The sequence below is a fragment of the Piliocolobus tephrosceles genome, unplaced genomic scaffold (assembly GCF_002776525.5).
Source record: "Piliocolobus tephrosceles isolate RC106 unplaced genomic scaffold, ASM277652v3 unscaffolded_110, whole genome shotgun sequence".
Classification (NCBI taxonomy): domain Eukaryota; kingdom Metazoa; phylum Chordata; class Mammalia; order Primates; family Cercopithecidae; genus Piliocolobus; species Piliocolobus tephrosceles.
This window is the reverse complement of record NW_022292088.1, coordinates 944,908-970,776: the sequence shown is the minus strand read 5'-3', so window position 1 is coordinate 970,776 and position 25,869 is coordinate 944,908. Positions and strand designations below refer to the sequence as shown.

The following is a 25,869-nucleotide window of genomic DNA, read 5'->3' as shown; positions in this document are numbered from 1 at the left end:
AGTGCAGTGGCCGGATCTCAGCTCACTGCAAGCTCCGCCTCCCGGGTTTACGCCATTCTCCTGCCTCAGCCTCCGGAGTAGCTGGGACTACAGGCGCCCGCCACCGCGCCTGGCTAGTTTTTTTGTATTTTTTAGTAGAGACAGGGTTTCACCATGTTAGCCAGGATGGTCTCGATCTCCTGACCTCGTGATCCGCCTGTCTCGGCCTCCCAAAGTGCCGGGATTACAGGCTTGAGCCACTGTGCCCGGCCTCAAGTATTCTTAATTACTGTATTTACAACAGAATTTAAGACCTTGAAGGAATGTTAGATAGATCATCTAGAACTAGAACAAAAGTCTGAAAGAGTTATTTCAACACCAAATGTTAAGAATGTATTATCTCCAAACAGGGACAATTTGACTGCTTCTTTTCCTAACTGAATACCTTTTATTTCTTTATCCTGCCTGACTGCCCTGGCCAGAACTTCCAACACTATATTGAATAGGAGTGGTGAGAGAGGGCATCCCTGTCTTGTGCCAGTTTTCAAAGGAAATGCTTCCAGTTTTTGCCCATTCAGTATGATATTGACTGTGGGTTTGTCATAAATAGCTCTTATTATTTTGAGATATGTTCCATGAATACCAAATTTATTGAGAATTTTTAGCATGAAGGGCTGTTGAATTTTGTCAAAGGCCTTTTCTGCATCTATTGAGATAATCATGTGGTCTTTGTCTTTGGTTCTGTATATATGCTGGATTACGTTTATTGATTTGCGTATGTTGAACCAGCCTTGCATCCCAGGGATATTTAGAAAGCCCCATCGTCTCAGGCCCAAATCTCCTTAAGCTGGTAAGCAACTTCAGCAAAGTCTCAGGATACAAAATCAATGTGCAAAAATCACAAGCATTCCTATACACCAGTAACGGACAAACAGAGAGCCAAATCAGAATGAACTCCCATTCGCAATAGCTTCAAAGAGAATAAAATACTTAGGAATCCAACTTACAAGGGATGTAAAGGACCTCTTCAAGGAGAACTACAAACCACTGCTCAGTGAAATAAAAGAGGACACAAACAAATGGAAGAACATTCCATGCTCATGGATAGGAAGAATCAATATTGTGAAAATGGCCATACTGCCCAAGGTAATTTATAGATTCAATGCCATCCCCATTAAGCTACCAATGAGTTTCTTCACAGAATTGGAAAAAACTGCTTTAAAGTTCATATGGAACCAAAAAAGAGCCCGCATTGCCAAGACAATGCTAAGCCAAAAGAACAAAGCTGGAGGCATCATGCTGCTTGACTTCAAACTATACTACAAGGCTACAGTAACCAAAACAGCATGTTTTGGTACTGGTACCAAAACAGAGATATAGACCAATGGAACAGACCAGAGCCCTCAGAAATAATACCACACATCTACAGCCATCTGATCTTTGACAAACCTGAAAGAAACAAGACATGGGGAAAAGATTACCTATTTAATTAATACTGCTGGGAAAATTGGCTAGCCATAAGCAGAAAGCTGAAACTGGATCCTTTCCTTACTCCTTATACAAAAATTAATTCAAAATGGATTAGAGACTTAAATGTTAGACCTAAAACCATAAAAACTCTAGAAGAAAACCTAGGTAGTACCATTCAGGACTTAGGCGTGGGCAAGGACTTCATGTCTAAAACACCAAAAGCAATGGCAACAAAAGCCAAAATTGACAAATGGGATCTAATTAAACTAAAGAGCTTCTGCACAGCAAAAGAAACTACCATCAGAGTGAACAGGCAACCTACAGAATGGGAGAAAATTTTTGCAATCTACTCATCTGACAAAGGGCTAATATCCAGAACCTACAAAGAACTCAAACAAATTTACAAGAAAAAAACAACCCCATCAAAAAGTGGGCAAAGAGTATGAACAGACACTTCTCAAAAGAAGACATTCATGCAGCCAACAGACACATGAAAAAATGCTCATCATCACTCGCCATCAGAGAAATGCAAATCAAAACCACAATGAGATACCATCTCACACCAATTAGAATGGAAATCATTTAAAAATCAGGAAACAACAGGTGCTGGAGAGGATATGGAGAAATAGGAACACTTTTACACTGTTGGTGGGATTGTAAACTAGTTCAACCATTATGGAAAACAGTATGGCAATTCCTCAAGGATCTAGAACTAGATGTACCATATGACCCAGCCATCCCACTACTGGGTATATACCCAAAGGATTATAAATTATGCTACTACAAAGACACATGCACACGTATGTTTATTGCGGCACTATTCACAATAGCAAAGACTTGGAATCAACCCAAATGTCCATCAGTGGCAGACTGGATTAAGAAAATGTGGCACATATACACCATGGAATACTATGCAGCCATAAAAAGGATGAGTTTGCGTCCTTTGTAGGGACATGGATGCAGCTGGAAACCATCATTCTCAGCAAACGATACAAGAACAGAAAACGAAAAACTGCATGTTCTCACTCATAGGTGGGAATTGAACAATGAGATCACTTGGACACAGGAAGGGGAATATCACACACCAGGGCCTATTGTGGGGAGAGGGGAGGGGTAGCATTAGGAGATATACCTAATGTAAATGACGAGTTAATGGGTGCAGCACACCAATATGGCAGATGTATACATATGTAACAAACCTGCATGTTGTGCACATGTACCCTAGAACTTAAAGTATATATATAAAAAAAAGTGTATTATCTCTGAATAGTGGGATCATTTTTGTTTCTCACCATTTTCTGTTGTCTTTTTTTTTTTTTTTTGAGAGAGAATCTCCCTCTGTTATCCAGGCTGGAGTGCAGTGACACAATCTCGGCTCGCTGCAACCTCCGCCTCCCAGGTTCAAGTGATTCTTCTGCCCCAACCTCCCAAGTAGCTGGAACTATAGGCATGTGCCACCACACCCAGCTAATTTTTTGTATTTTTCGTAGAGACAGGGTTTCACCATGTTGGCCAGACTGGTCTTGAACTCCTGACCTCAGGTGATTCACTTGCCCTGGCCTCCGTAAGTTCTGGGTTTACAGGCATGAGCTACCATGCCCGGCCTGTCTTTTTTTTTTTTTTTTTCTTTGTTACTTTGAACATAATTATTTATATAATAAAACATAAGAATAATTCTCATAGTGAATACACAAATACCCTTGTCAGTAAAGATGTTATCTGTTACTGCATTTAGTAGCAGTTTTTCTAAAACGGAATAAAGTTTTCTAATATAATTCTTTTATTTTAACAATGGAGTTACAGACCCATAGAGATAAGTAATATTTAAAATACATTTAAACAGAATACATCATAAACATTTAAAGTTATTTTCCTTTTTGTTTGAGACAGTCTCAATCTGTCACCCAGGCTGGAGTGTGGTGGCACGGTCTTGGCCCACTGCAACCTCTGTGTTCCAGGTTCAAATGGTTCTCCTGCCTCAGTCTCCCAAGTAGCTGGAATTACAGGTGTGCACTACCACAACCAGCTAATTTTTGTATTTTTAGTAGAGATGGGGTTTCACCATCTTGGCCAGGCTAGTCTCGTATTTCTGACCTCAAGTGGTCCGCCCACCTCAGCCTCCCAAAGTGCTGAGATTACAGGCGTGAGCCACCACCACCAGCCTTAAAGCTATTTTCTGTTTTTGGAGACAGAGTCTCACTGTCTCCCAGGCTAGAGTGCAGTGGCGTGATCTTGGCTCACTGCAACCTCCACCTCCTGGGCTCAAGCAGTTCCCTTGTCTCAGCCTCCCAAGTAGCTGGGATTACAGACGCATGCCACCACTCCCGGCTAATTTTTGTATTTTAGTAGAGGTGGGGTTTCACCATGTTGGCCAGGCTGGTCTTGAACTCCTGACCTCAGGTGAGCCGCCTGCCTTGGCCTCCCAAAGTGCTGGGTTTACAGGTGTGAGCCACCATGCCCGGCTGTTATTTTCTTCCTTTTTTTTTTTGATAGATTAACAAAAACTAATGTAGAATTTCTTTTCTGTGTGAAAATTTTAGTTTTTAATAGCAGTTTCAGTTTGTAATAGACATGCATGAAACTTTTCTGTAGGAAGGTATTAAGGGCCAAGGACTACATGTATTTTGTTGGATAAGTAACCTCCCTCTCAGTGGAATGATTTTCATATTTATTAAAAGAAAAAGAATGACACCAAGCCCTAACAAAACCTTCAAGATACGAGGAAAGAGTTTTAGTTATTATTATTTTATTTATTTATTTATTTTTTGAGACCAAGCCTAGTTCTGTTGCCCAGGCTGGGGCACAATGGTGCGATATCGGCTCACTGCAGCCTCTGCCTCCCAAGTTTGAGCTATTCTCCTGCCTCAGCTTCCCAAATAACTGGCATTACAGGCACCTGCCACCATGCCTGGCTAATTGTTATATTTTTTAGTAGAGACAGGGTTTCACCATGTTGGCCAGGCTGGTCTCTGAACTCCTGACCTCAAGTGATTTTCCCACATCAGCCTCCCAAAGTGCTGGGATTACAGGCATGAGCCACCACACCTGGCAAGAGTTTTAATTATTTCTTTTCTTCTTCTTCTTTTTTTTTGGTGGCCGGGGAAAGAGTTTCACTCTTGTTGCCCAGGCTAGAACGTAGTGGTGCGCTCACTGCAGCCTCCACCTTCCAAGTTCAAATGATTCTCTTGTCTCAGCCTCCTGAGTAGCTAGGATTACAGGCACGTGCCCCCATGCTAGGCTAATTTTGTATTTTTTAAAGTAGAGATGGGGCTTCACCATGTTGGTCAGGCTGGTCTCGAACTCCTGACTCCAGGTCATCCGTGCCGCCTCGGCCTCCCAAAGTGCTGAGATTACAGGTGTGAGCCACCGCGCCTGGCCAGCTTTTCTTTAATTTAATGGTTTATGAGAGGGTTTTTGATATCAATTTTTTTTCAAGACAGCGTCTCGCTGTCTTGCCCCAGGTAGATGGAGTGCAGTGGTGTGATGTCGGCTGGCTTCAACCTCTACCTCCGTGGCTCAAGCAATCCTTCCACTTCAGCCTTCCAAGTAGCTGAGGCCTCTCAGTCTCCCAAAGTGCTGGGATTACAAGTGTGCACCACTGTGCTTGGCCAGTTGTTTTCTAGGAGGCCGAGGTGGGCAGATCGCTTTGAGTTCAGGAGTTTGAGACCAGCCTGGGCAACATGACGAAACCCCATCTCTACAAAAAAATACAAAAATTAGCTGGGCATGGGGGCACATGCCTGTAGTCCCAGCTACTTGGGAGGCTCAGGTGAGAGGATTGCTTGAGCCTGGGAAGTTGAGGCTGCAGTAAGCTATGATTGTGCCACTGCACTCTAGCCTGGGCAACAGAGTGAAACCTTGTCTCAGAAAAAGAAAATAAAATTATGGGTGTATAGTAGGTATATATATTTGTGAGGTACATGAGATATTTTGATACAGGCATATAATGCGTAGTAATCACATCAGGGTAGATGGGATATCCATCACCTCAGGCCTCCCAAAGTGCTGAGATTACAGGTATGAGCCACCATGCCCGGCGTGAATGATCTTTTTAACATGTTGAATTCGGTTTGCTGGTATTTTGTTGAAGATTTTTGCATCAATGTTCATCAGGGATATTGGCCTGTAGTTTTCTTTTTTGGATGTATCTTTGTGTGGTTTTGGTATCAGGGTAATACTGGCCTTGAAAGATGAGTTTGTAAGTATTCCCTTTTTCATTTTTTTGGAGTAGTTTTAGTAGGCTTGGCATTAGTTCTTCTTTAAATGTTTGGTAAAATTCAGCAGTGAAGCCATTGGGTTCTGGGCTTTTCTTTGCTGGAAGATTTTTATTACAGCTTCATTACTTGCTATTGTTCTATGCAGGTTTTGGATTTCTTCGTGGTTCAATTTTGGTAGATTGTATGTGTCTAGGAATTTATCCATTTTTTTCTAGGTTTTCCAGTTTATTGGTGTATAGTCATAGTAGTCTCTAACGGGCCTTTGGATTTCTGCAGTGTCAGTTGTAATGCTTCCTTTTTCATCTCTGATTTTATTTATGTGGGTCTTTTTTTCTTTGTCTAAAGGCTTATCAATTTTATCTTTTCAAAATACCAGCTTTTCAATTTATTGATCTTTTGCATTGCTTTTTTCATTTCAATTTCATTTATTTCTCTCTAATTTTTTCTTCTAATTTTGTGTTTGATTCGTTCTTGCTTTTCTAGTTCTTTTTCTTATTAAAAAAATAGAAATGAATTCTTGCTATATTGCAAGAGTTTATAGAGCTTGAGTCCAGGCTGGTCTTGAACTCCTGGGCTCAAGTGATCTTCTTGTCTTGGCCTTCCAAAGTGCTGGGATTACAGACATGGACCACCATGCCTGGCCACTTTTCTAGTTTTTAAGATGCATTGTTAGGTTATTTGACGTTTTTCTACTTTTTTTTATATAGATGCTTATTGCTGTAAACTTTTCTCTTAGTGGTACTTTCGCTGTATCCCATTTGTTTTGGTATGTTGTGTTTCCATATCTATTTGTTTCAAGAATTTTAGGCCAGGCATGGTGGCTTAAGACTGTAATCCTAGTACTTTGTGATGCCAAGGCGGGCAGACTACCTGAGCTCAGGAGTTAAAGACCAGCCTGTGAAACATGGTGAAACCCTGTCTCTATTAAAATACCAAAAGTTAGCCAGGCGTGGTGGTGCACACCAGTAGTCTCAGCTACTTGGGATACCGGGGCATGAGAATTGCTTGAACCCGGGAGGTGGAGGTTGCAGTGAGCTGAGATCACACCATTGTACTCTAGCCTGGGTGACAGAGTGAGATTCTGTCTCCAAAAAAAAAGAAATTTGAAAATTTTCTTCTTATGTTGTTCAGTGACCTACTGGTCATTCAGGAACATACTGTTTAATTTCCATGTGTGTATATAGTTTCCAAAATTCCTCTTGTTATTATTTCTAATTTTATTTCATTGTGGTCATAGAAGATACTTGATATGATTTCAACTTTTTTGAATTGTTTTATTATTTATTTTTTCCTTAACCCACCTTTCAGGAAGATTTTTTTTTTTAATTCTTTAAAACATGTTTTATGGCCTAACACATGGTCTATTCTTGAGAGTGATGCATGTGCTGAGGAGAAGAATGTGTATTCTGCAGCCATTGGTTAAAATGTTCCGTAAATATCTATTAGGTCCATTTGGTTTACAGTGCAGATTAAGTCCAACATTTCTTTGTTGATTTTCTGTCTGAATGATCTATCCAATGCTGAAAGTGGGGTGTTGAAATCTCCAGCTATTACTGTGTTGAGGTCTCTCTTTCTCTCTTTAGCTTTAATAATACTTGCTTTATTTATCTGGGTGATGCAGTGTTGGGTGCATATATATTTATAATTGTTACATCCTTTTGCTGAATTGACCCCTTTCTGATTATATAATGACCTTTGTCTCTTTTAAGTTTTTGTGTTGAAATCTATTTTGTCTGATACACATGTAGCTAATTCTGCTCTTTTTTGGTTTCCATTTGCATGGAGTATCTTTTTCTCTCCCTTTGTTTTCAGTGTATATGTGTATTCACAGGTGAAGTGTGTTTCCTGTAGGCAATAGATTGTTGGGTCTTGTTTTTTTTTTTTTTTTTGAGACGGAGTCTCGCTCTGTCGCCCAGGCTGGAGTACAGTGGCCGGATCTTAGCTCACTGCAAGCTCCGCCTCCCGGGTTTACGCCATTCTCCTGCCTCAGCCTCCCGAGTAGCTGGGACTACAGGCGCCCGCCACCTCGCCTGGCTAGTTTTTTTTTTTTGTATTTTTTAGTAGAGATGGGGTTTCACCGTGTTAGCCAGGATGGTCTCGATCTCCTGACCTCGTGATCCACCCGTCTCGGCCTCCCAAAGTGCTGGGATTACAGGCTTGAGCCACCGCGCCCGGCCGGGTCTTGTTTTTTAAATCCATTTAGCTCTGTCTTTTGATTGGAGAGTTTAGTGCCTTTACATTCAATGTTATTATTGATGAGTAAGGACTTCTGCCATTTTGTTATTTCTTTTCTGGTTGTTTTGTGGTCTTTTCTTCCCTCTTTTTTCTTTCTGTCTTCCTGTTTTGTGAAGGTGGTTTTCTTTGGTGGCATGTTTTAATTTCTTTTTATTTTTTGTGTATCTTTTGTAGGTTTTTTGATTTGAGATTACCACGAGGCTTGCAAATAACCCATTTGTTTAAACTGATGACAACTTAACACTGATTATTAAAACAAATAAACAAACTAACAAAGAGAAAAATAATAAAAATGCCCTTAAGATCCAAGCTACTCAAGAGGCTGAGGCGAGATGATCCCTTGAGCCCAGGTGTTCAAAGCTGCAGTAAGCTATGATTGTGCCACTGTACTTCAGCCTAGCTGACAGGATAAGACCATGTCTCTTAAGAATAAATAAATAAATAAATGAAGGGCCAGGCACAGTGGCTCACACCTGTAATCCCAGCACTTTGGGAGGCTGAAGCACGTGGATCACTTGACCCCAGGAGTTCAAGACCAGCCTGGGCAACATGGGGAGACCTGTCTCTACAAAAATACAAAAAAATTAGCTGGGCATGGTGGTGCACACCTGCAGTTCCAGCTGCTCAGGAGACCAAGGTGGGGAGATCGTTTGAGCCCAAGAGGTCGAGGCTGTGGTAAGTCAAGATTGTGCCACTGCACTCCAGCCTGGGGGACAGAGCAAGACCCTGTCTCAAAAAAAAAAAAAAAAAAAGCAGAAAGTATAGTCTTGAGTTAGCAGCTCCTATCTTTGTCCCTAATTAAGTGTATTACCTTGTTTAATCTTCACAACAAACCTGTATTACAGATACAAAAATAAACATTTTATACCTAAAGAAACTAAAATTTACAGTTTAAGTAACTTGCCCAAGATCACACAGCTTTGAAGTGTAAGAACACACTACACTTTGGAATCATATCAGAGGAGTCACAGAATTGAGGGGAAAGTTGAAAAATGGGCAGGAAGACATGGGATACTAAGCAGCAGGGACCCCAGGCGGAACCATATTGCAGAATTGTCTGATTTGAGCACCACACTTGGCACTTCTACCACTGTATGTCTAGCAGGCAGTGCTATTGGATCCTTGATGCCAGTATGGACAATTTATTAACTATTCTTTATTTTTATGTCTTTCTTTCAAAATTCAAATGATATTTGGCTTGTCAAGTGACATGTAGTTGTTTGGCCCCATTTCTTTCTTTCTTTCTTTTTTTTTTGAGATGGAGTCTCTCTCTCCCAGGCTGGAATGCAATGGCACGATCTCAGCTCATTGCACTTCCACTTTCTGGGTTCAAGTGATTCTCCTACCTCCACTTCCCAAGTAGCTGGGATTATAGGTGCCCGCCACCATGCCCGGGAAATTTTTTGTATTTTTAGTAGAGACAGGGTTTCGCCATGTTGGCCAGGCTAGTCTCGAGCTCGTGACCTCAGGTGATCCACTCACCTCATCCTCCCAAAGTGCTGGAATTACAGGCATGAGCCACTGTATCCAGCCCTGTCTGGCCTCATTTCATGAGCTAGTGTTGTCCTAGGTGGAGAGGAATATCTGGCCTGTTTGGCTTCTGTAGTAGAGCATTGAGCTGTGCTTCCCACGGAGACTGACACAACCAAAGGTTCAAAGGAAGAGTATTTTGATGCTGGGCAACAATACAAAGGGTAAATGTCCGCCGTACCAGCCATGGGTATGCAGATGCCCACATAGCATTCTGCTGAAGACTGGCTGAACTAGGAAGCTGTGCCTTCCCCATAAAACTGGCTATTTTTTCCTGAGACCAGAGTCTGCCGAACTAGAGCTCAGTAGGACTTCCAAGCAGTATAACAAGTATAGGAGTTTTCACATGAGGACCTCTGCCTGTTTCTGATTCACTGAAGCAGGGGTAAATGACCAGCAGAACCAGCCAGCGCTTGGGGTCAATGTGAGGAGGGGGTGTATAGAAAATAAATGCACATGGAAAACACCTCCCTAACTTCTGGTCTTACTGATCTTCAGTGTGATATCCTAAGGCCCTGAATTTCTTGTTATTGGGCAATATTTCACTGCAGCTTTACCTGATTAACCATATTAAACATTTCTTACGAGAGATACAGAATTATTTTGCTTGCATATCTTTGCTCTTCTACACTTTCTTTGCCTTAAGTTTAGAGACCATATTACTTTTGTATCTTCAGAGTCTAGTATTGTGTCTAGATACAGTAGGCAGTTAAAGAATTTGACGGGCTGAATGAATGAATTTTCCTTAGCTATCTTTTTATGAAGCTAAATTGATTCTTATGAAATGGTAGTGAATTAATAGTCATGGATGTTTGAAATATTTTTTAGATTAGAAAATAATTCTAAATCTGCTATGAGAAGAAGGACCACAGTGATGTTTCCTCTGCTTTTGTTGTTACAGGTTTTCCAGGATTTAGGGATGGAAGTACTGTCTGGAGTTGCCAAAGGCTATAACATGTGCCTTTTTGCTTATGGACAGACAGGCTCTGGGAAGACATATACCATGCTGGGGACCCCAGTGAGTATTACAATGAGATACAGTACTAATGCCACAGCAAGCCTGAACTTTGCATTGTCCTTACTACTGTGAGATAGAATATGATTTCTGTAGTTGGTCAACTTTAAAGAAGATTGAATGAGCCTTCCTCTGTTTTAAGAATGAGTTTTTCGGCTGGGCGCATTGGCTCATGCCTGTAATCCCAGCACTTTGGGAGGCCAAGGCGGGCGAATCACCTGAGGTTGGGAGTTCGAGACCAGCCTGACCAACATGGAGAAACCTCGTCTCTATTAAAAATACAAAAAAATTAGCTTGGCGTGCTGGCGCATGCCTGTAATCCCAGCTACTCGGGAGGCTGAGGCAGGAGAATCACGAATCACTTGAACCCGGGAGGCAGAGGTTGTGGTGAGCTGAGATCATGCCATTGCACTCCAGCCTGGGCAACAAGAGTGAAACTCCGTCTCAAAAAAAAAAAAAAAAAAAAAAAAAAAGAGTTTTTCAGGAAGGTAATTGGAAGGTAAACTTTGAATAATTAACCCCTTTTTATTAAACCCTGAAGAGCCTTAGAATTTTACAGCTCCCTTCAACAAAGCAGTTCTTGTCAGTCCTACTGAATTTCTTGTTATCTCCAGGTTCGTTATTTGAAGCTGTTTTGCACCTTTGTTGTGGACAAGACCTGGACTAAATCTTAAGTGCAGGCTAGAGCTGTGCAGAGATTTGATTATTGTGGCCAAGCTCCAAGCCTACATGTGTTAAATCTGTGTATTAGAAGAAAGCAGGAGAACTAGTTCCTGAGCCGGGGGCTTTCAAAAGTATATAGGATTTAATGAGAGCCTTCCTTTATCGCAGAAAATCAGGAGGGCAGAGTTCCTTAAGAATACCTTTTTGTTTTGGGTTTAGAAGTATCCTGGTCGGGGTGCCAGGTGCAGTGGTTTACACCTATAATCTCAACACTTTGGGGTAGCTGAGGCAGAAAGATCTCTTAAGCCCAGGAATTTGAGCCAACAGTCTGGGCAACATAGGGAGACCCTATCTCTATAAAAAATACAAAAATTAGCTGGGTGTGGGGGCACATGCCTGTGGTCCCAGCTACTTAGGAGGCTGAGGTGGGAGGATGGCTTCAGCCTGGGAGGTTGAGGTTGCAGTGATCAGCCATGATCTTGCCACTGTACTCCAGCCTGGACAACAGAGTAAGAGACCCTGTCTCAGCTGGGTGCGGTGGCTCATTCCTGTAATCCCAGCACATTGGGAGGCCGAGGTGGGCGGATCACAAGGTCAGGAGTTCAAGGCCAGCCTGGCCAATATGGTGAAACCAAGTCTCTACTAAAAATACAAAAATTAGCCAGATGTGGTGGCACGCACCTGTAATCCCAGCTATCTGGGAGGCTGAGGCATGAGAATCACTTGAACTCGGGAGGCTGAGGTTGCAGTAAGCTGAGATTGTACCATTGCTCTCCAACCTGGGCAATGGGGCGAGACTTCGTCTCAAAAAATAAAATAAATAAATAAAATAAATAAATAAATAAATAATAAAGAGACCCTGTCTCTAAAAGTATATATATATCCTGTTAGGTGGGTAACAAATACTACACAGAAACATTCTACAGAACATGATTCCTCTTAGATGATTATCCCTGATGCCTTGGGCCTAGCTCATTGCTCACTTTGTCCTGTGTTTAGTGTGATTTCACAGTATTTGACATTAAAAGAATTGGGGCTGGCTGCGTTGGCTCACACCTGTAATCCCAGTACTTTGGGAGGCTGAGGCGGGTGGATCACCTGAGCTCAGGAGTTCGAGACCAGCCTGGCCAACATGGTGAAACCCTGTCTCTATTACAAATACAAAAATTAGCCAGGTGTGATGTACTCCCAGCTACTCGGGAAGCTGAGGCAGGAGAATTGCTTGAACTCGGGAGATGGAGGTTGAAGTGAGCCGAGATTGTGCCATTGCACTCCAGCCTGGGCAACAAGAGTGAAACTCTATTTTAAACAAATAATAATTTTAAAAAAAGAAGAAATTGGCCACTAAACCAAAAATATAAAGCCCTTAACTGAGTACAAGTTAGCACTGGATGCAAGATGACAAAACTACCTCTTTCTAAATGTGTTTTTTTGTTGTTGTTGTTTTGTTTTGTTTTTGAGATGGGGTCTCTGTTACCCAGGTTGGAGTGCAGTGGTGCAATCTCAGCTTACTGCAGCCTCTGCCTCCTGGGTTCAAGTGATCCTCCCACCTTAGTCTCCTGAGTCGCTGAGACCATAGGCACACGCCTCCATACCAGGCTATTTTTTTTTGTATTAGCCAGAGACAGGGTCTCCGCAAGTTGCCCAGGCTTGTCTCTAACTCCTGAGCTCAAGTGATCCACCCACCTCAGCCTCCCAAAGTGCTGGGATTACAGGGGTGAGCCACCACACCTGGTCTAAATGTGTATTTTGAATACTTACATACTCCAATCCCCAGGTGTAGGGAGTCTAGGAGGAACATTGGTAAAGTATTTTTATCCAAGAATAATGTAACCTTCGTTGCATAAAAGCAGGTAACTGGGTGTGCTGGCTTCTCTTTTCCTCCTTCTTTTTTTTTTTTTTTAAAATCAGAGTCTTGCTCCAGGTGCAGAGTCTTGCACCCAGGCTGGAGTGCAGTAGCGTCATCTCAGCTCACTGTTAGCTCCACCTCCCTTGTTCACGCCATTCTCCTGCCTCAGCCTCCCGAGTAGCTGGGACTATAGGTGCCCGCCACCACGTCTGGCTAATTTTTTTTATATTTTAGTAGAGACGGGGTTTCATGTGTTAGCCGGGATGGTCTCGATCTCCTGACCTCGTGATCCGCCTGCCTCGGCCTCTCAAAGTGCTGGGATTACAGACGTGAGCCACCGCGCCCGGCCTCCTCTTTTCCTTCTTATGGTGATACATATGCCTGTCATCTGCTTATTTCTTCCATGAGTGTCTCTCGGAGCACTGGCACATAAAAGTCTTCTGTATTCTCCAGTGAAACTGCGTGAAGTGAAGAGACTAGCACAAGGAGTCCAGGCACCCATCCCCCGTGCTGAGGATGGTTCCTGGGTATTTGGTGGGGGAGAGCATCATCTTGAGTAAACAATAATGCTTTCCTTTCTTCTGTTCTCCAGGCCTCTGTTGGGCTGACACCACGGATATGTGAGGTATACACTGTCTTTTGGCTGGGTCCTCTCAAAGTAGGTCTCTGTACAGTTCCTACAATGAAACCCCAACCCTCTGGTTTGTGCAGGGTCTCTTCATCAGGCAGAAAGACTGTACCTCACTGCCTTCCTCCTGTAGGATAAAAGTAAGGTAAGAACCTACCAAGCTCCGGGACCTACAGTAGTTCTCCTTCCACTCCACATTCTACCGTGTTCAGCTGTCCTGTCTTTGCTTCTAGAGTCACCACAGGGATGGAGAAAAGCCACAGAAGAAATATCTTGCAGTACAAGAGCTGAGAAACATACTTAGGCCCTTGGTTGTTGAAAACTTAATTTCCTACCCATAAACTTAACAAGCACGTCTTTCCTTCTGTGGCCCAGCTGACCCTGGCTGTCAAGTAGCCCTTGAGATGCCTTCACAGAACAATAGAGCTCAAGGGTCATGTTTGAAACTCACTCAAGAAACAACCTCTGTGGCCGGGTGTTGTGAATCTGGGAGGCGGAGGTTGCAGTGAGCCGAGATTGTTCCACTGCACTCCAGCCTGTGAGATAGAGTGAGACTCTGTCTCAAAAATAAAAATACAATTAAAAAAAAACACTTTTGTATATGTATGGAGAGAGACTCAAGGGGGAACCTTGGCTTGATCAGTGCCTTAGAATGTTAGAGGTGGAGCTAGAACAGGAACTAAGACCTCCTGATTTTTAGCTCAATGTTGTTTCTACTTTTTTTCAAAATATAATTATGTTGCCTTTTTCTACTTCTGTCTAGTTTTCTAGAAATCTATAATGAACGGGTGCGGGATCTGTTGAAGCAATCTGGTCAAAAAAAGCCCTATACCCTGCGGGTCAGGGAGCATCCAGAGATGGGGCCCTATGTACAAGGTGAGCTACTGTGGTCCTGGAGATCTGAAACCAAACTGAAGCCTGGGAAGCTCTCCTAATGTTAACTAATTCATTGAACATATGTGTAATGAACACTTATTGTGTGCCAACTACTGTACTAGACACTGAATATGTATTGACAAATAGAGAAGACGTGGTCCTGCCCTCAGGCAAGCTTACAATCTAGTGGGTGTGAGTCAGGAAACAAACAATTACAAGTAGTGATAAAGGCTAATAAATAAATAGATGTCAGTGGCAAAGAACATTGGAAAGTGTTGGTGACCCACCTTTATGGGGTGATCAGGAAGAGCTTCTCTGAGGAGGAAACATTTAAGCTGAGACCTGAAAGGAGTATAGTCATGTGAAGAATGATGTAACAAGGTGAGAAGTGTTTCAGGAAGAGGGAGTGGAATGGACTAGAGCCCTGGGAGAAGGCTTGGTGTTTTCAAGGGGCCAGTGTGGCTAAAGCATGGTGAATGAGAGGGAAAACTGTAGGGAATGTGGTGGGATCTTCAGGCGCCTGATATAGCAGAGCCTCTACTGGTTCCCTGGTAAACCAGTCCCCTTTCTCTTCCATTGGTGATGGTAGTCAGTAGGTAGGAGAGATAGGGCGAAGTCAGACATCAGACATGGAGTAGGATTTGATGTGTTTCCTAACCAAGTACTGATGTTTGGTGCTTGGTACCATCTGTCTTATATCATTAAGGTAGATCCTGCTATTAAGTAGCAATAGTTGGGTTCTTTTATGGGCGAAGTTTTTACCCTTCCAGGCCACTTATAAGAGTTAATACATCGTCCAGGTACAATGGCGTATGCCTGTAATCCCAGCACTTTGGGAGGCTGAGGTGGGTGAATTGTTGGAGGTCGGGAGTTCAAGACCAGCTTGGCCAACATGGGGAAACCTTGTCTCTACTAAAAATACAAAAGATTAGCTGGGTGTGGTGGCGCATACCTGTAATCCCAGCTACTCAGGAGGCTGAGGCAGGAGAATCGCTTAAACCCGGGAGGCAGAGGTTGCAATGAGTCGAGATTGCACAACTGCACTCCAGCCTGTGCGACAGAATGAGACTCCATCTCAGAAAAAAACAAAACAAAACAAAGTAATATATACATTTTTTGTTCCTATAGCAGTATGCTAGTTTATTTTTTATTTTTATTTTTAGCCACAAAGTCTTACTCTGTAGCCCAAGCTGGAATGCAGTGATGCAATCATAGCTTCCTGCAACCTGAACTCCTGGGCTCAAGTGATCCTTCCGCCCCAGTCTCCCAAGTAGCTAGGGCTACAGGCGTGCACCTAGGCAGCTAATTTTTAAATTTGCTGTAGAGATGGGATCTCACTATGTTGCCCAGGCTGGTCTTGAACTCCTGGCCTCAAGTGATCCTCCCACCTCAGCTTCCTAAAGTGCTAGGATTATAGATGTAAGCCAGTGTGCCTGGCTGTAGTATGCTAATTTAAATCCTGATAAGGAGCAGGACATGAACAATCAAGAGCTTCTGTTCTCTGGTCAGGGCATGGCAAATGGATGATATAATAGGTATGCCAGTGACTGATTCTGCTACCTGTGTCTTTCCCCAAATGTTTAATCATAAATGGCAGCTTAGAAACAACAACAAAAATACCATTTCCCTTGCTAGGAACCAGTTTAAGTTTGCTCTGTAAAACTCTGTAACCAGTTTAAGTTTGCTCTGTAAAACTCTGTGGGTATACATATCTGTGTAAAGCAATACTTTCAAGGCAGACCATGAGTCGATGCAGTGGTATCAAACTTCTCATCTTAAAAGTCTGTGTGGGCTGGGTCACGCCTGTAATCCCAACACTTTGGGAGGCTTAGGCAGTCAGATCACGAGGTCAGGAGATTGAGACCATCCTGGCCAACATGGTGAAACCCTGTCTCTACTAAAAATACAAAAAATTAGCGGGGCATGGTGGCACATACCTGTAGTCCCAGCTACTCGGGAGGCTGAGGCAGGAGAATTGCTTGAACCCAGGAGGCCGGAGGTTGCAGTGAGCCGAGATCGCTCAGCTGCATGCACTCCAGCCTGGTGACAGAGCAAGACTCTGTCTCAAAAAAATGTGTGTGTACGTGTGGGAGGAGTAACCAGAGGAGAACTCAGACATAGTTCAGATATCCGCGTTATACAGAAAACAATGAAATCTGGAGAAAGTTAAGGGTTGTTCCCAAAGTCACACAGCTAGAGTTGGGGCAGAATTGAAACTGAGAAACTGGCACTGGACTGGAAGAGAGGAATGGAACAGAATCCTGAACATCAAGAGCCTAGAGAGAGGCCTAGGATCCTAGATTATTTGATTGGCACAGTGCCTGCAACCCAGAAAATATGATTCTTGCAAGGTCATACAGCTTGGGTCATATGTCCAACGTCAATGACAGGATCAGGACTCAAATCTCAGGGTTCATGGTGCAAAGTTCGGGACACTTTTGAATACCTTTATGGAGTGAACCCTTGAGGGGAAGGAGGTAAGAAATGCTAAATTCTAAACCAGTGAAAAATCTCTTAGATTCTGTGTCACAAGTTTCTTGAACCACTCTGAACATTCTTAAACCTTTACAAATACTGGTGGACATTTCTTAGTGAAGGAACCATGAGCTGAAATAGTATAGAACCCGCCTTGGAAGCTAGGACCCTGAGTAGTCACACTGAACTACGTTATTCCCATCACCACCCTCTGATGAGATCTTAGTAAACTTTTCTTTAAAAATGTTTTCTTTCTTTATTGATATATATATATATATATCTTATCTATCTGTCCGTCCATCTTTCTTAAGGCTCATCCATTCTGTGAATATGACTTTAAAGTGGAAAGTGGTTTCTAGCTTGAATATCTGTGTAAGCAATATCTGTGTAAAGCAATACTTTCAAGGCAGACCATGAGTCGATGCAGTGGTATCAAACTTCTCATCTCTGGATGCCCCCTGACCCGCAGGGTATAGGGCTTTTTTTGACCAGATTGCTTCAACAGATCCCGCACCCGTTCATTATAGATTTCTAGAAAACTAGACAGAAGTAGAAATTTATTGAGTACCTATAAGATGCCTATAGTATTCCGGGTGCCATGGGAAATATGAAAATATAAGCCCTTAAAGAACTTGCAGTTCCAGTTCAGAATTGTGAGATGGACCTTGATAGCTACCTAAATCCAAAGAAAGGAAAGGAGTAGCCTTTCCATTAAAAAGTTTATTAATTAGATGAGAGATTAAGTTGAAATCTGAAATGCACAACGGCCTGCCCAAAGCACACATAAGAGGCCAGTGGTTATAGGATCTAAACTGATACCTAAGTAAGACAAAGACAGTACTGTATTTTCACTGTGGTCTTTATTTTAATGTAAAGGTACAGGTGCAAACCAAGAGGTAGGTAGTTGGAACTTGAGAAAAATTCTGTATTTCCTATATACTCAATCTGTAAGTCACAGGAGTTTCCTCCCAACCCCAACTATTTAGTTCTTGTGCCTTTTTTTTTCTTGCCTTTCTGCATAAACTAGGACCTCTAGTACAATAGTAAATAAAAGTGGTAACAGTCTTGTTCTCAGAGGAAAGCTTCACCATTTTACCATTAAGTAATATATTTGCAATAGTGATTAGTTTTAAGAGATATTCTATCTGCTTCTTGAACTGTGGTGAAGGACCAGTTTTTTTTTTGTGGTAGTGTTTTGCTTTTGGATCAGAGTCTCACACTCTCACCCAGGCTGGAGTGCAGTGGCACAATTGTGACTCACTGCAGCCTCAAACTCCTGGTCTCAGGCAGTCCTCCTACCTCAGCCTCCCAAGTAGCTGATACTACAGACATGTGCCAGCTGTTTATTTTTTCTTTTAGAGATGGGGGTCTTGCTATGTTGCCCAGGCTAGAAGAGTCAGTTTTTTTTTTTTAATTCCAATCTTTGGCATACTAATACATTTATAAAATAAAATAAGGATGAATTACTAGAAAAATGAATGAAAGCAATGTCTTAATTACAAGCCCTGAATCTTCTTTACTAGATTCAACAGATATAAAATTACTTCATCAAAGTTACCCTTTTATTGTTTTTGATTTTGTTTTTCACTCTGTCACCCAGGCTGGAGTGCAGTGGTAGGATATTGGCTCACTGCAACCTCCGCCTCCTAGTTCCAGCAATTCTGCTGCCTCAGCCTCCTAAGTAGCTGGGATTACAGGCATGCACCACCATGCCTGGCTAATTTTTGTATTTTTAGTAGAGATGGGGTTTTACCTTATTGGTCAGGCTGGTCTTGAACTCCTGACCTCAGGTGATACACCCGCCTTGGCCTCCCAAAGTACTGGGATTACAGGCATGAGCCACTGCACCTGGTCTCTCATTTTTTTGTTTTGTTTTGTTTTGTTTTTTAAACAGAGTCTCCCTCTGTCACCAGGCTGGAGTACAGTGGCGTGATCTTGGGTCACTGCACCTCCGCCTCCTGGGTTCAAGCGATTCTCCTGCCTGAGCCTCCTGCGTAGCTGGGACTACAGATGTGCACTACCGCACCCAGCTAACTTTTGTCTTTTTAGTAGAGGTGAGGTTTCACCACGTTGGCCAAGATTGTGTCAAACTCCTGACCTCGTGATCCGCCTGCCTTGGCCTCCTCTTTTTTAGTATATTTATTTAGAGCTATAAATTTCCCTGTAAGCGTGACTTTAGCTGTATTGCACCAGTTTTAATGTGTAGTGTTTTCATCATTAATCAGTTTAAAAAATATATAATTTCCAACATGATTTCTTTTGACCCATGGGTTTAGAAGTGAGTTTCTTTATTTTTTAACACTCAGGGATTTTCTAGTTGTATTTTGGTTATAGGTATCTAGTTTAATAGTATTGAGTTCAAAGAACATGATGCTCCATATAATTTCACCTAAAACAACATGTATGCAGACATGCTTTGGATATATTGCAAGTTTGATTCCAGGCCACCACAAAGTGAGTATCACAATAAAGCAAAAATCAAAATAAAAACACAAATGTTTTCGTTTCCCAGTGCATATAAAAGTTATATTTATGCTATATTTTATTAAGTACAAAGTAGCATTATGTATTAAAAATGTACATACCTTAATTTAAAAATACTTTATTGCTAAAAAATGCTAGTGGTTACCTGAGCCTTCAGTGAGTCATAATCTCTTGGCTGGTGCAGGATTTTTCCTTAGTGATGATGGCTGCTGACTGATCAGGATACTGATTGCTCAAGGTTTGCATGGCTGTGGCAATTTCTTAAAACAACTTATGGAGTTTGTTACATAATTGACTCTTCCTTTCATGAAAACTTTTTCTGTAGTGTAAAATGCTGTTTGATAGCATTTTACTCACAGTAGAACTTATTTCAGAGTTGGAGTCAGTCCTCTCAAATCCTGACACTTCTTTATCAACTGAGTTTATGTAATATTCTGTTTCTTTTTTTTTTTTTGTCATTTCAACAATATTCACAGCATCTTCACCAGGAGTAGCTTCCATCTCAAGAAACCACTTTCTCTGCTCATCCATAGGAAGCAACCCATCCTGCATTCACATTTGATCCTGAGATTGGCAATTCAGTCACATCTTCAGGCTCCTCTTCTCGTTCTGCTTCTCTTGATAGTTCCACCACTCTGGAATTACTTCCTCCACCAAAGTCTTGAACCCCTTAAGGTCATTCATGAGGGTTGGAACCAACTTCTTCCAAGCACCTCAATGTTGATATTTTGAGCTCCTCTCATGAGTCATGAATGTCCTTAATGCCATCTAGAATGGTGAATTATTTCCAGAAAGTTTCCAGTAGACTTTGCCCAGATCCATCAGAGGAATCACTATGGCAGCTATAGGTTTATGAAATGTATTTCTTGGCCGGGCGCGGTGGCTCAAGCCTGTAATCCCAGCACTTTGGGAGGCCGAGACAGGCGGATCACGAGGTCAGGAGATCAAGACCATCCTGGCTAACACTGTGAAACCCCGTCTCTACTAAAAAATACAAAAAACTAGCTGGGCGAGGTGGCGGGCGCCTGTAGTCCCAGCTACTTGGGAGGCTGAGGCAGGAGAAGGGCGGGAACCCGGGAGGCGGAGCTTGCGGTGAGCTGAGATCCGGCCACTACACTCCAGCCTGGGCGACAGAGTGAGACTTCGTCTCAAAAAAAAAAGAAATTCTTAAATTATCAAAGTCGAAAGAACTCCTTGGTCCATGGGCCGTAGAACAGATGTTACGTTAGCAAGCATGAAACAACATTAGCCTTCTTGTACGTCTCCAAGAGAGCCCTTGGGTGACCAGGAACACTGTCAACGAGCAGTAATATTTTGAAAATAATCTTTTTTTCTGAGCAGTAGTTCTCAACAGTGAGCTTACTGTAAGCAGATGTGCTGTCATCCAGGCTTTATGGTTCCATTTCTAGGGCACAGGCAGAGTAGATTTAGCATGAATCTTAAGGGCCCTAGGATTTTTTTTTTTTTGAGAGAGGGAGGGTCTTGCTCTATCACCCCATCTGGAGTGCAGTGGCGTGATCACAGCTCACTGCAGCCTCAACTTCCCAGGCTCATGTGATTCATTTTCCCACCCATGCGCTACCATAGCTGGCTAATTTTTTGTGTATTTTGTGGAGACAGGGTTTCACCATGTTGCCCAGGCTGGTCTTGAACTCGTGGGCTCAGGAGATCCACCTGCCTTGGCCTTCCGAAGTTCTGGGATTACAGCTGTAAGCCACCATGCCCAGCCTGGCCTTAGGATTTTCAGAGTGATAATGGCTTCAATTTAAAGTCACCAGCGGCTGAGCGTGGTGGCTCATGCCTGTAATGCCAGCACTTTGGGAGGTTGAGCTGGGTGGATCACCTGAGATCAGGAGTTCGAGACTAGCCTGGCCAACATGGTGAAATTCCCATATCTACTAAGAATGCCAAAATTAGCCAGACGTGGTGGCGTGCACCTGTAATTCCAGCTACTCGGGAGGCTAAGGCAGGAGAATCACTTGAACCTGGGAGGCAGAGGTTGCAGTGAGCCAAGATTGTGCCACCGCACTCCAGCCTGGTGAACAAGAGTGAAACTCCATCTCAAATAATAGTAATCATAATAATAAAATAAAGTCACCAGCTACCTTAGCCCCTAACAGGAGAATCAGCCTGTCTTTTGAAGCTTTGAAACCAGACATTAGCCGCTTCTTTCTAGCTCTGAAAATCCTAGATGACACCTTTTTCCAGTGGAAGCCTGATTTGTCTACATTGAAATTCTGTTGTTTAGGGTAGCTACCTTTGTTATCTTAGCTTTAGCTGTATCTTTTGGATAACTCGTTACAGCTTCTCTGTCAGCACTTGTTTGCTTCACCTTGCACTTCCATGTTACTGAGAAGCTTATTTCCTTAAACCTCTTGAACCAACCTCTGCCAGCTCCAACTTTTCTTCTGCAGCTTCCTCACTTCTCTCAGCCTTCATAGCATTGAAGGAAATCAGGGCTTTGCTCTGGATTAGTCTCTGGCTTAGGAGAATGTTGTGATGGTTTGATCTTCTAGCCATACTGTAAAAACTTTCTTCATATCATCAAGAAGACTGTTTTGTTTTCTTATCATTCATGTGTTCAAGGAGTAGCACTTTTAATTTCCTTCAAGAACTTTTCCTTTGCGTTCACAGCCTGGCCAACTGTTGGGCACAAGAGGCCTAGCTTTCAGCCTTTCTTGGCTTTCAACACACCTTCCTTGCTAAACTTGAGCGTTTCTAGCTTTTGATTTAAAATGAGAGACTCTTTCTTTCACTTGGACACTTAAAGGCCATTGTAGGGTTATTAATTGGCCTAATTTCAGTATTGTTGTGTCTCAGGGAATAGGGAGGCCTGAGTAGAGCGAGAAAGGTAGGGGAAAGGTTGCTTGGTGGAACAGTCAGAACATATACATTTATCAGTTAAGTTCGCTTTTCTATACGGGCAAGGTTCTTGGTGTACCAACACAATTATTATAGTAACATCAAAGATTACTGATCACAGATCATCATAACAGATAATAGGAATAATAATAATGAAAAAGTTTGAAATATATATAGCACGGTTTGATTTGTAGCCTAGCACATTGGCCAGTTTTTGTAAATTTTCCATGTGTGCTTGAAGAGCATGTATATTATACAATTGTTGGGCATGGTGTTTATATATTACTATTTATCAGGTTTGATACTTGTTCAAATCTTCTGTGCCCCTATTGATTCTATTTTTCCACTTTTTTTTTTTTTTTTTTTTTTTTTGAGACAGAGTCTCGCTCTGTGGCCCAGGCTGGGGTGCAGTGGCCGGATCTCAGCTCACTGCAAGCTCCGCCTCCCGGGTTTACACCATTCTCCTGCCTCAGCCTCCCAAGTAGCTGGGACTACAGGCGCCCGCCACCTCGCCCAGCTAGTTTTTTGCATTTTTTAGTAGAGACGGGGTTTCACAGTGTTAGCCAGGATGGTCTCGATCTCCTGACCTCGTGATCTGCCCGTCTCGACCTCCCAAAGTGCTGGGATTACAGGCTTGAGCCACCGCGCCCAGCTTATTTTTCCACTTGTTTTAACAGATACTAAGAAAGGCAAGTTAAACTTTCCTGCTATGAGTATGGATGCCTTTTTCTCCTTTTAATTCTGCCAATTTTTGTTTTACATATTTTGAGGCTTTATTATTACATGCATACGAAATTAGAATTGTTAAAACTTCCTGGTTCATTGAACCCTTTTTTCATTGTGAAGGATTTTTCTTTATCTCTAGTAATGCTTTTACTTTAAAGTCTACTTTGTCAGGCATTAATTAAGCTAGCTTTCTTTGGGTTAGTGTTTGTATTTTTATCTTCTTTTCTTTTTTACTTTCAGTTTTCTTTATATATTTCAGATGTGTTTTTTATTTAAAAAAATTTTCCTTTTGCTTTGTTTTAACTTTGTTTCATCACAATTTTGGTCTTTTAATTTGATATTGTGGTCTGCTTATATTTAATGTAATCACTAATTTTATTTAGGTTTAAATCTGTTATTTTGTGTTTTCTCTTTACCTTTCCTATTTTATGTTCCTTTTTCTTTACTTTGTCTTTTGGTTTGATAACTTTAAAAAATCATTCCATATTTCTTCTCCACTAGCTTATTATTTACACATTGTCTTACTATTCTGGTGGTCACTCCAGAGATTACAACATAGACCATTGACTTATCAAAGTCTAATATTTACTGGTTGTTCTGCTTCTTCCCAGACAATAAACCTTATAAGACTTGAACTCAGTTTGTCCCTTCTTGACTTAAATGCCATTTTTATGGCTCTTAATTTTTAAAGAATATCCTACCTTTTATCTCCGAGTTCCTTCTACTTCAAGAATAATCTCATTTTCCCTCTAGTGTAGATCTGCTATTGAAAAGTTCTATTTTGACTTGTTTGTTTGTTTGAGATGGAGTCTTGCTCTGTCACCCAGGTTGGAGTGCAGTGGCGTGATCTCGGCTCACTGCAACCTCCACCTCCTGGGTTCGAGCAATTTTGCTGCGTCAGCTTCCCGAGTAGCTGGGATTACAGGCGCCTGCTACCACACCCAGCTAATTTTTGTACTTTTAGTAGAGACAGGGTTTTACCATGTTGGCCAGGCTGATCTTGAACTCCTGACCTAAAGTAATCCACCGGCCTCGGCCTCCCAAAGTGCTGGGATTACAGGCATGAGCCGCAACGCCTGGACTGCTTTTCTTATTCTTGAAGGTAAAGTTCACTGAGTATAGAATTTTTAATTAATGGCTATTTTCTTTTAGTCGTTAAAAATTATACCATTGTCTTCTGTTTCCACTGTTTTTGCTGAGAAGTCTTCTCTTAGTCTAATTTTTTCAATATTTTTCCTTTAGTCATTGAACAGTTTATTATGATCTACTTAGGGGTAGATGCAGGATTTTAAGAAATCATGCTGGGATTTTTGAATCGTGCTTTTGTATCTTTTTTTATCAGTTTTAGAAAGTTCTTAGCCATTACCTTTCCTTTTTTTCCCCCTCTTCCCTCCACTACCATTACTGCTTATAATATTCCTTCTACCCCATTCTTCTCTTGGGACTCTAATTACAGGCATGTTAGGCCTATTCTCTGTATACTCTGTGAGTCTTACCGTTTCTTCTATATTTAATTAATTAATTAGACATGGAGTCTTGCTAATGTTGCCCAGACTGGTTTTGGACTCCTGGGCTCAAGGGACCCTCCTGCCTCAGCCTCTCAAGTAGCTGAGATTATAGGTGTGCACTACCACACCTAGCCTCCATTTTTTTTTTTTTTTTTTTGAGATGGACTCTTGCTCTGTCACCCAGGCTGGAGTGCAATGGCTTGATCTCGTCTCATTGCAACCTCCACCTCCCGGGTTCAAGTGATTCACCTGCCTCGGTCTCCTGAGTAGCTGGGATTACATCACGTGCCACCACCCCCAGCTGATTTTTGTATTTTCATTAGAGATGGGGTTTTACCATGTTGGTCAGGCTGGCCTTGAACTCCTGACCTTGTGATCTGCCCACCTCAGCCTCCCAAAGTGTTGGGATTACAGGCGTGAGCCACTGCACCCGGCTGCCTCCATATTTTTAATCTTTTGTCTCTCTGCTAAATTTTGAGTATGCTTCTGATCTGTCTTCTTGCTCACTCATTCTTCAGCTATATCTAACCTGCTATTAACCTTTATATTGAGTTTTTATTTTCACTTACAGTATTATTTCTCAGATATCCATTTTATTATTTCATTTTAGTTTCCAAGTTTACAATCTTGTCTTTCAGCTCCTTGAAAATAGTAAGCAGAGTTACTTTTTTTTTTTGAAATGAAGTTTTGCTCTTATTGTCCAGGCTGGAGTGCAGTGGTGAAATCTCAGCTCACTGCAGCCTCTGCCTCCTGGGTCCAAGTGATTCTCCTGCCCCAGGCTCCTGAGTAGCTGGGACTATAGGCTCCTGCCACCACATCCGGCTAATTTTTTGTTTTTTTGGTAGAGGTGGGGTTTCACCATCTTGGCCAGGCTGGTCTTGGAACTCCTGACCTCATGATCTACCTGCCTTGGGCTCCCAAAGTGCTGTGATTACAGGCGTGAGCCACCAAGCCTGCCCCGCTGCCCCCCCCCCCCCCAACTTTTTTTATTTTGAGACAGAATTTCACTCTTGTTACCCAGGCTGGAGTGCAATGGCGTGATCTCCACTCTCCGTAACCTTCGCCTCCCAGGTTCAAGGGATTCTCCTGCCTCAGCCTCCCAAGTAGCTGGGATTACAGGCCTGCACCACCACGCCCAGCTAATTTTGCATTTTTAGCAGAGACAGTGTTTCTCCATGTTGTCCAGGCTGGACTCAAACTCCTGACCTCAGGTCTGCCTGCCTCAGCCTCCCAAAGTGCTAGGACCACAGCCATGAGTCACAGCACCCAGCCTTCAGAGTTACTTTTAAATTGACCTGGTAGCTTTGGTATCTGGGTCTTTCTTGGATTGCTTTCTATTGACTATTATTTTT

At 42.3% G+C, this 25,869-nt stretch overlaps 1 protein-coding gene across 2 annotated transcripts in view; it reads left to right on the top strand.

Moving 5' to 3' along the window:
* The window catches only part of LOC111529162 (stAR-related lipid transfer protein 9), a 159,074-nt gene that overhangs the window by 61,059 nt on the left and 72,146 nt on the right, over nt 1–25,869 (top strand). For both annotated transcript variants that reach the window (XM_026447939.1, XM_026447938.1), the window contains exons 4-7: nt 10,333–10,449; nt 13,551–13,583; nt 13,670–13,731; nt 14,350–14,462. In XM_026447939.1, the coding sequence (XP_026303724.1) occupies nt 10,333–10,449; nt 13,551–13,583; nt 13,670–13,731; nt 14,350–14,462 (325 nt within the window). The remainder of the gene's footprint in view (nt 1–10,332; nt 10,450–13,550; nt 13,584–13,669; nt 13,732–14,349; nt 14,463–25,869) is intronic.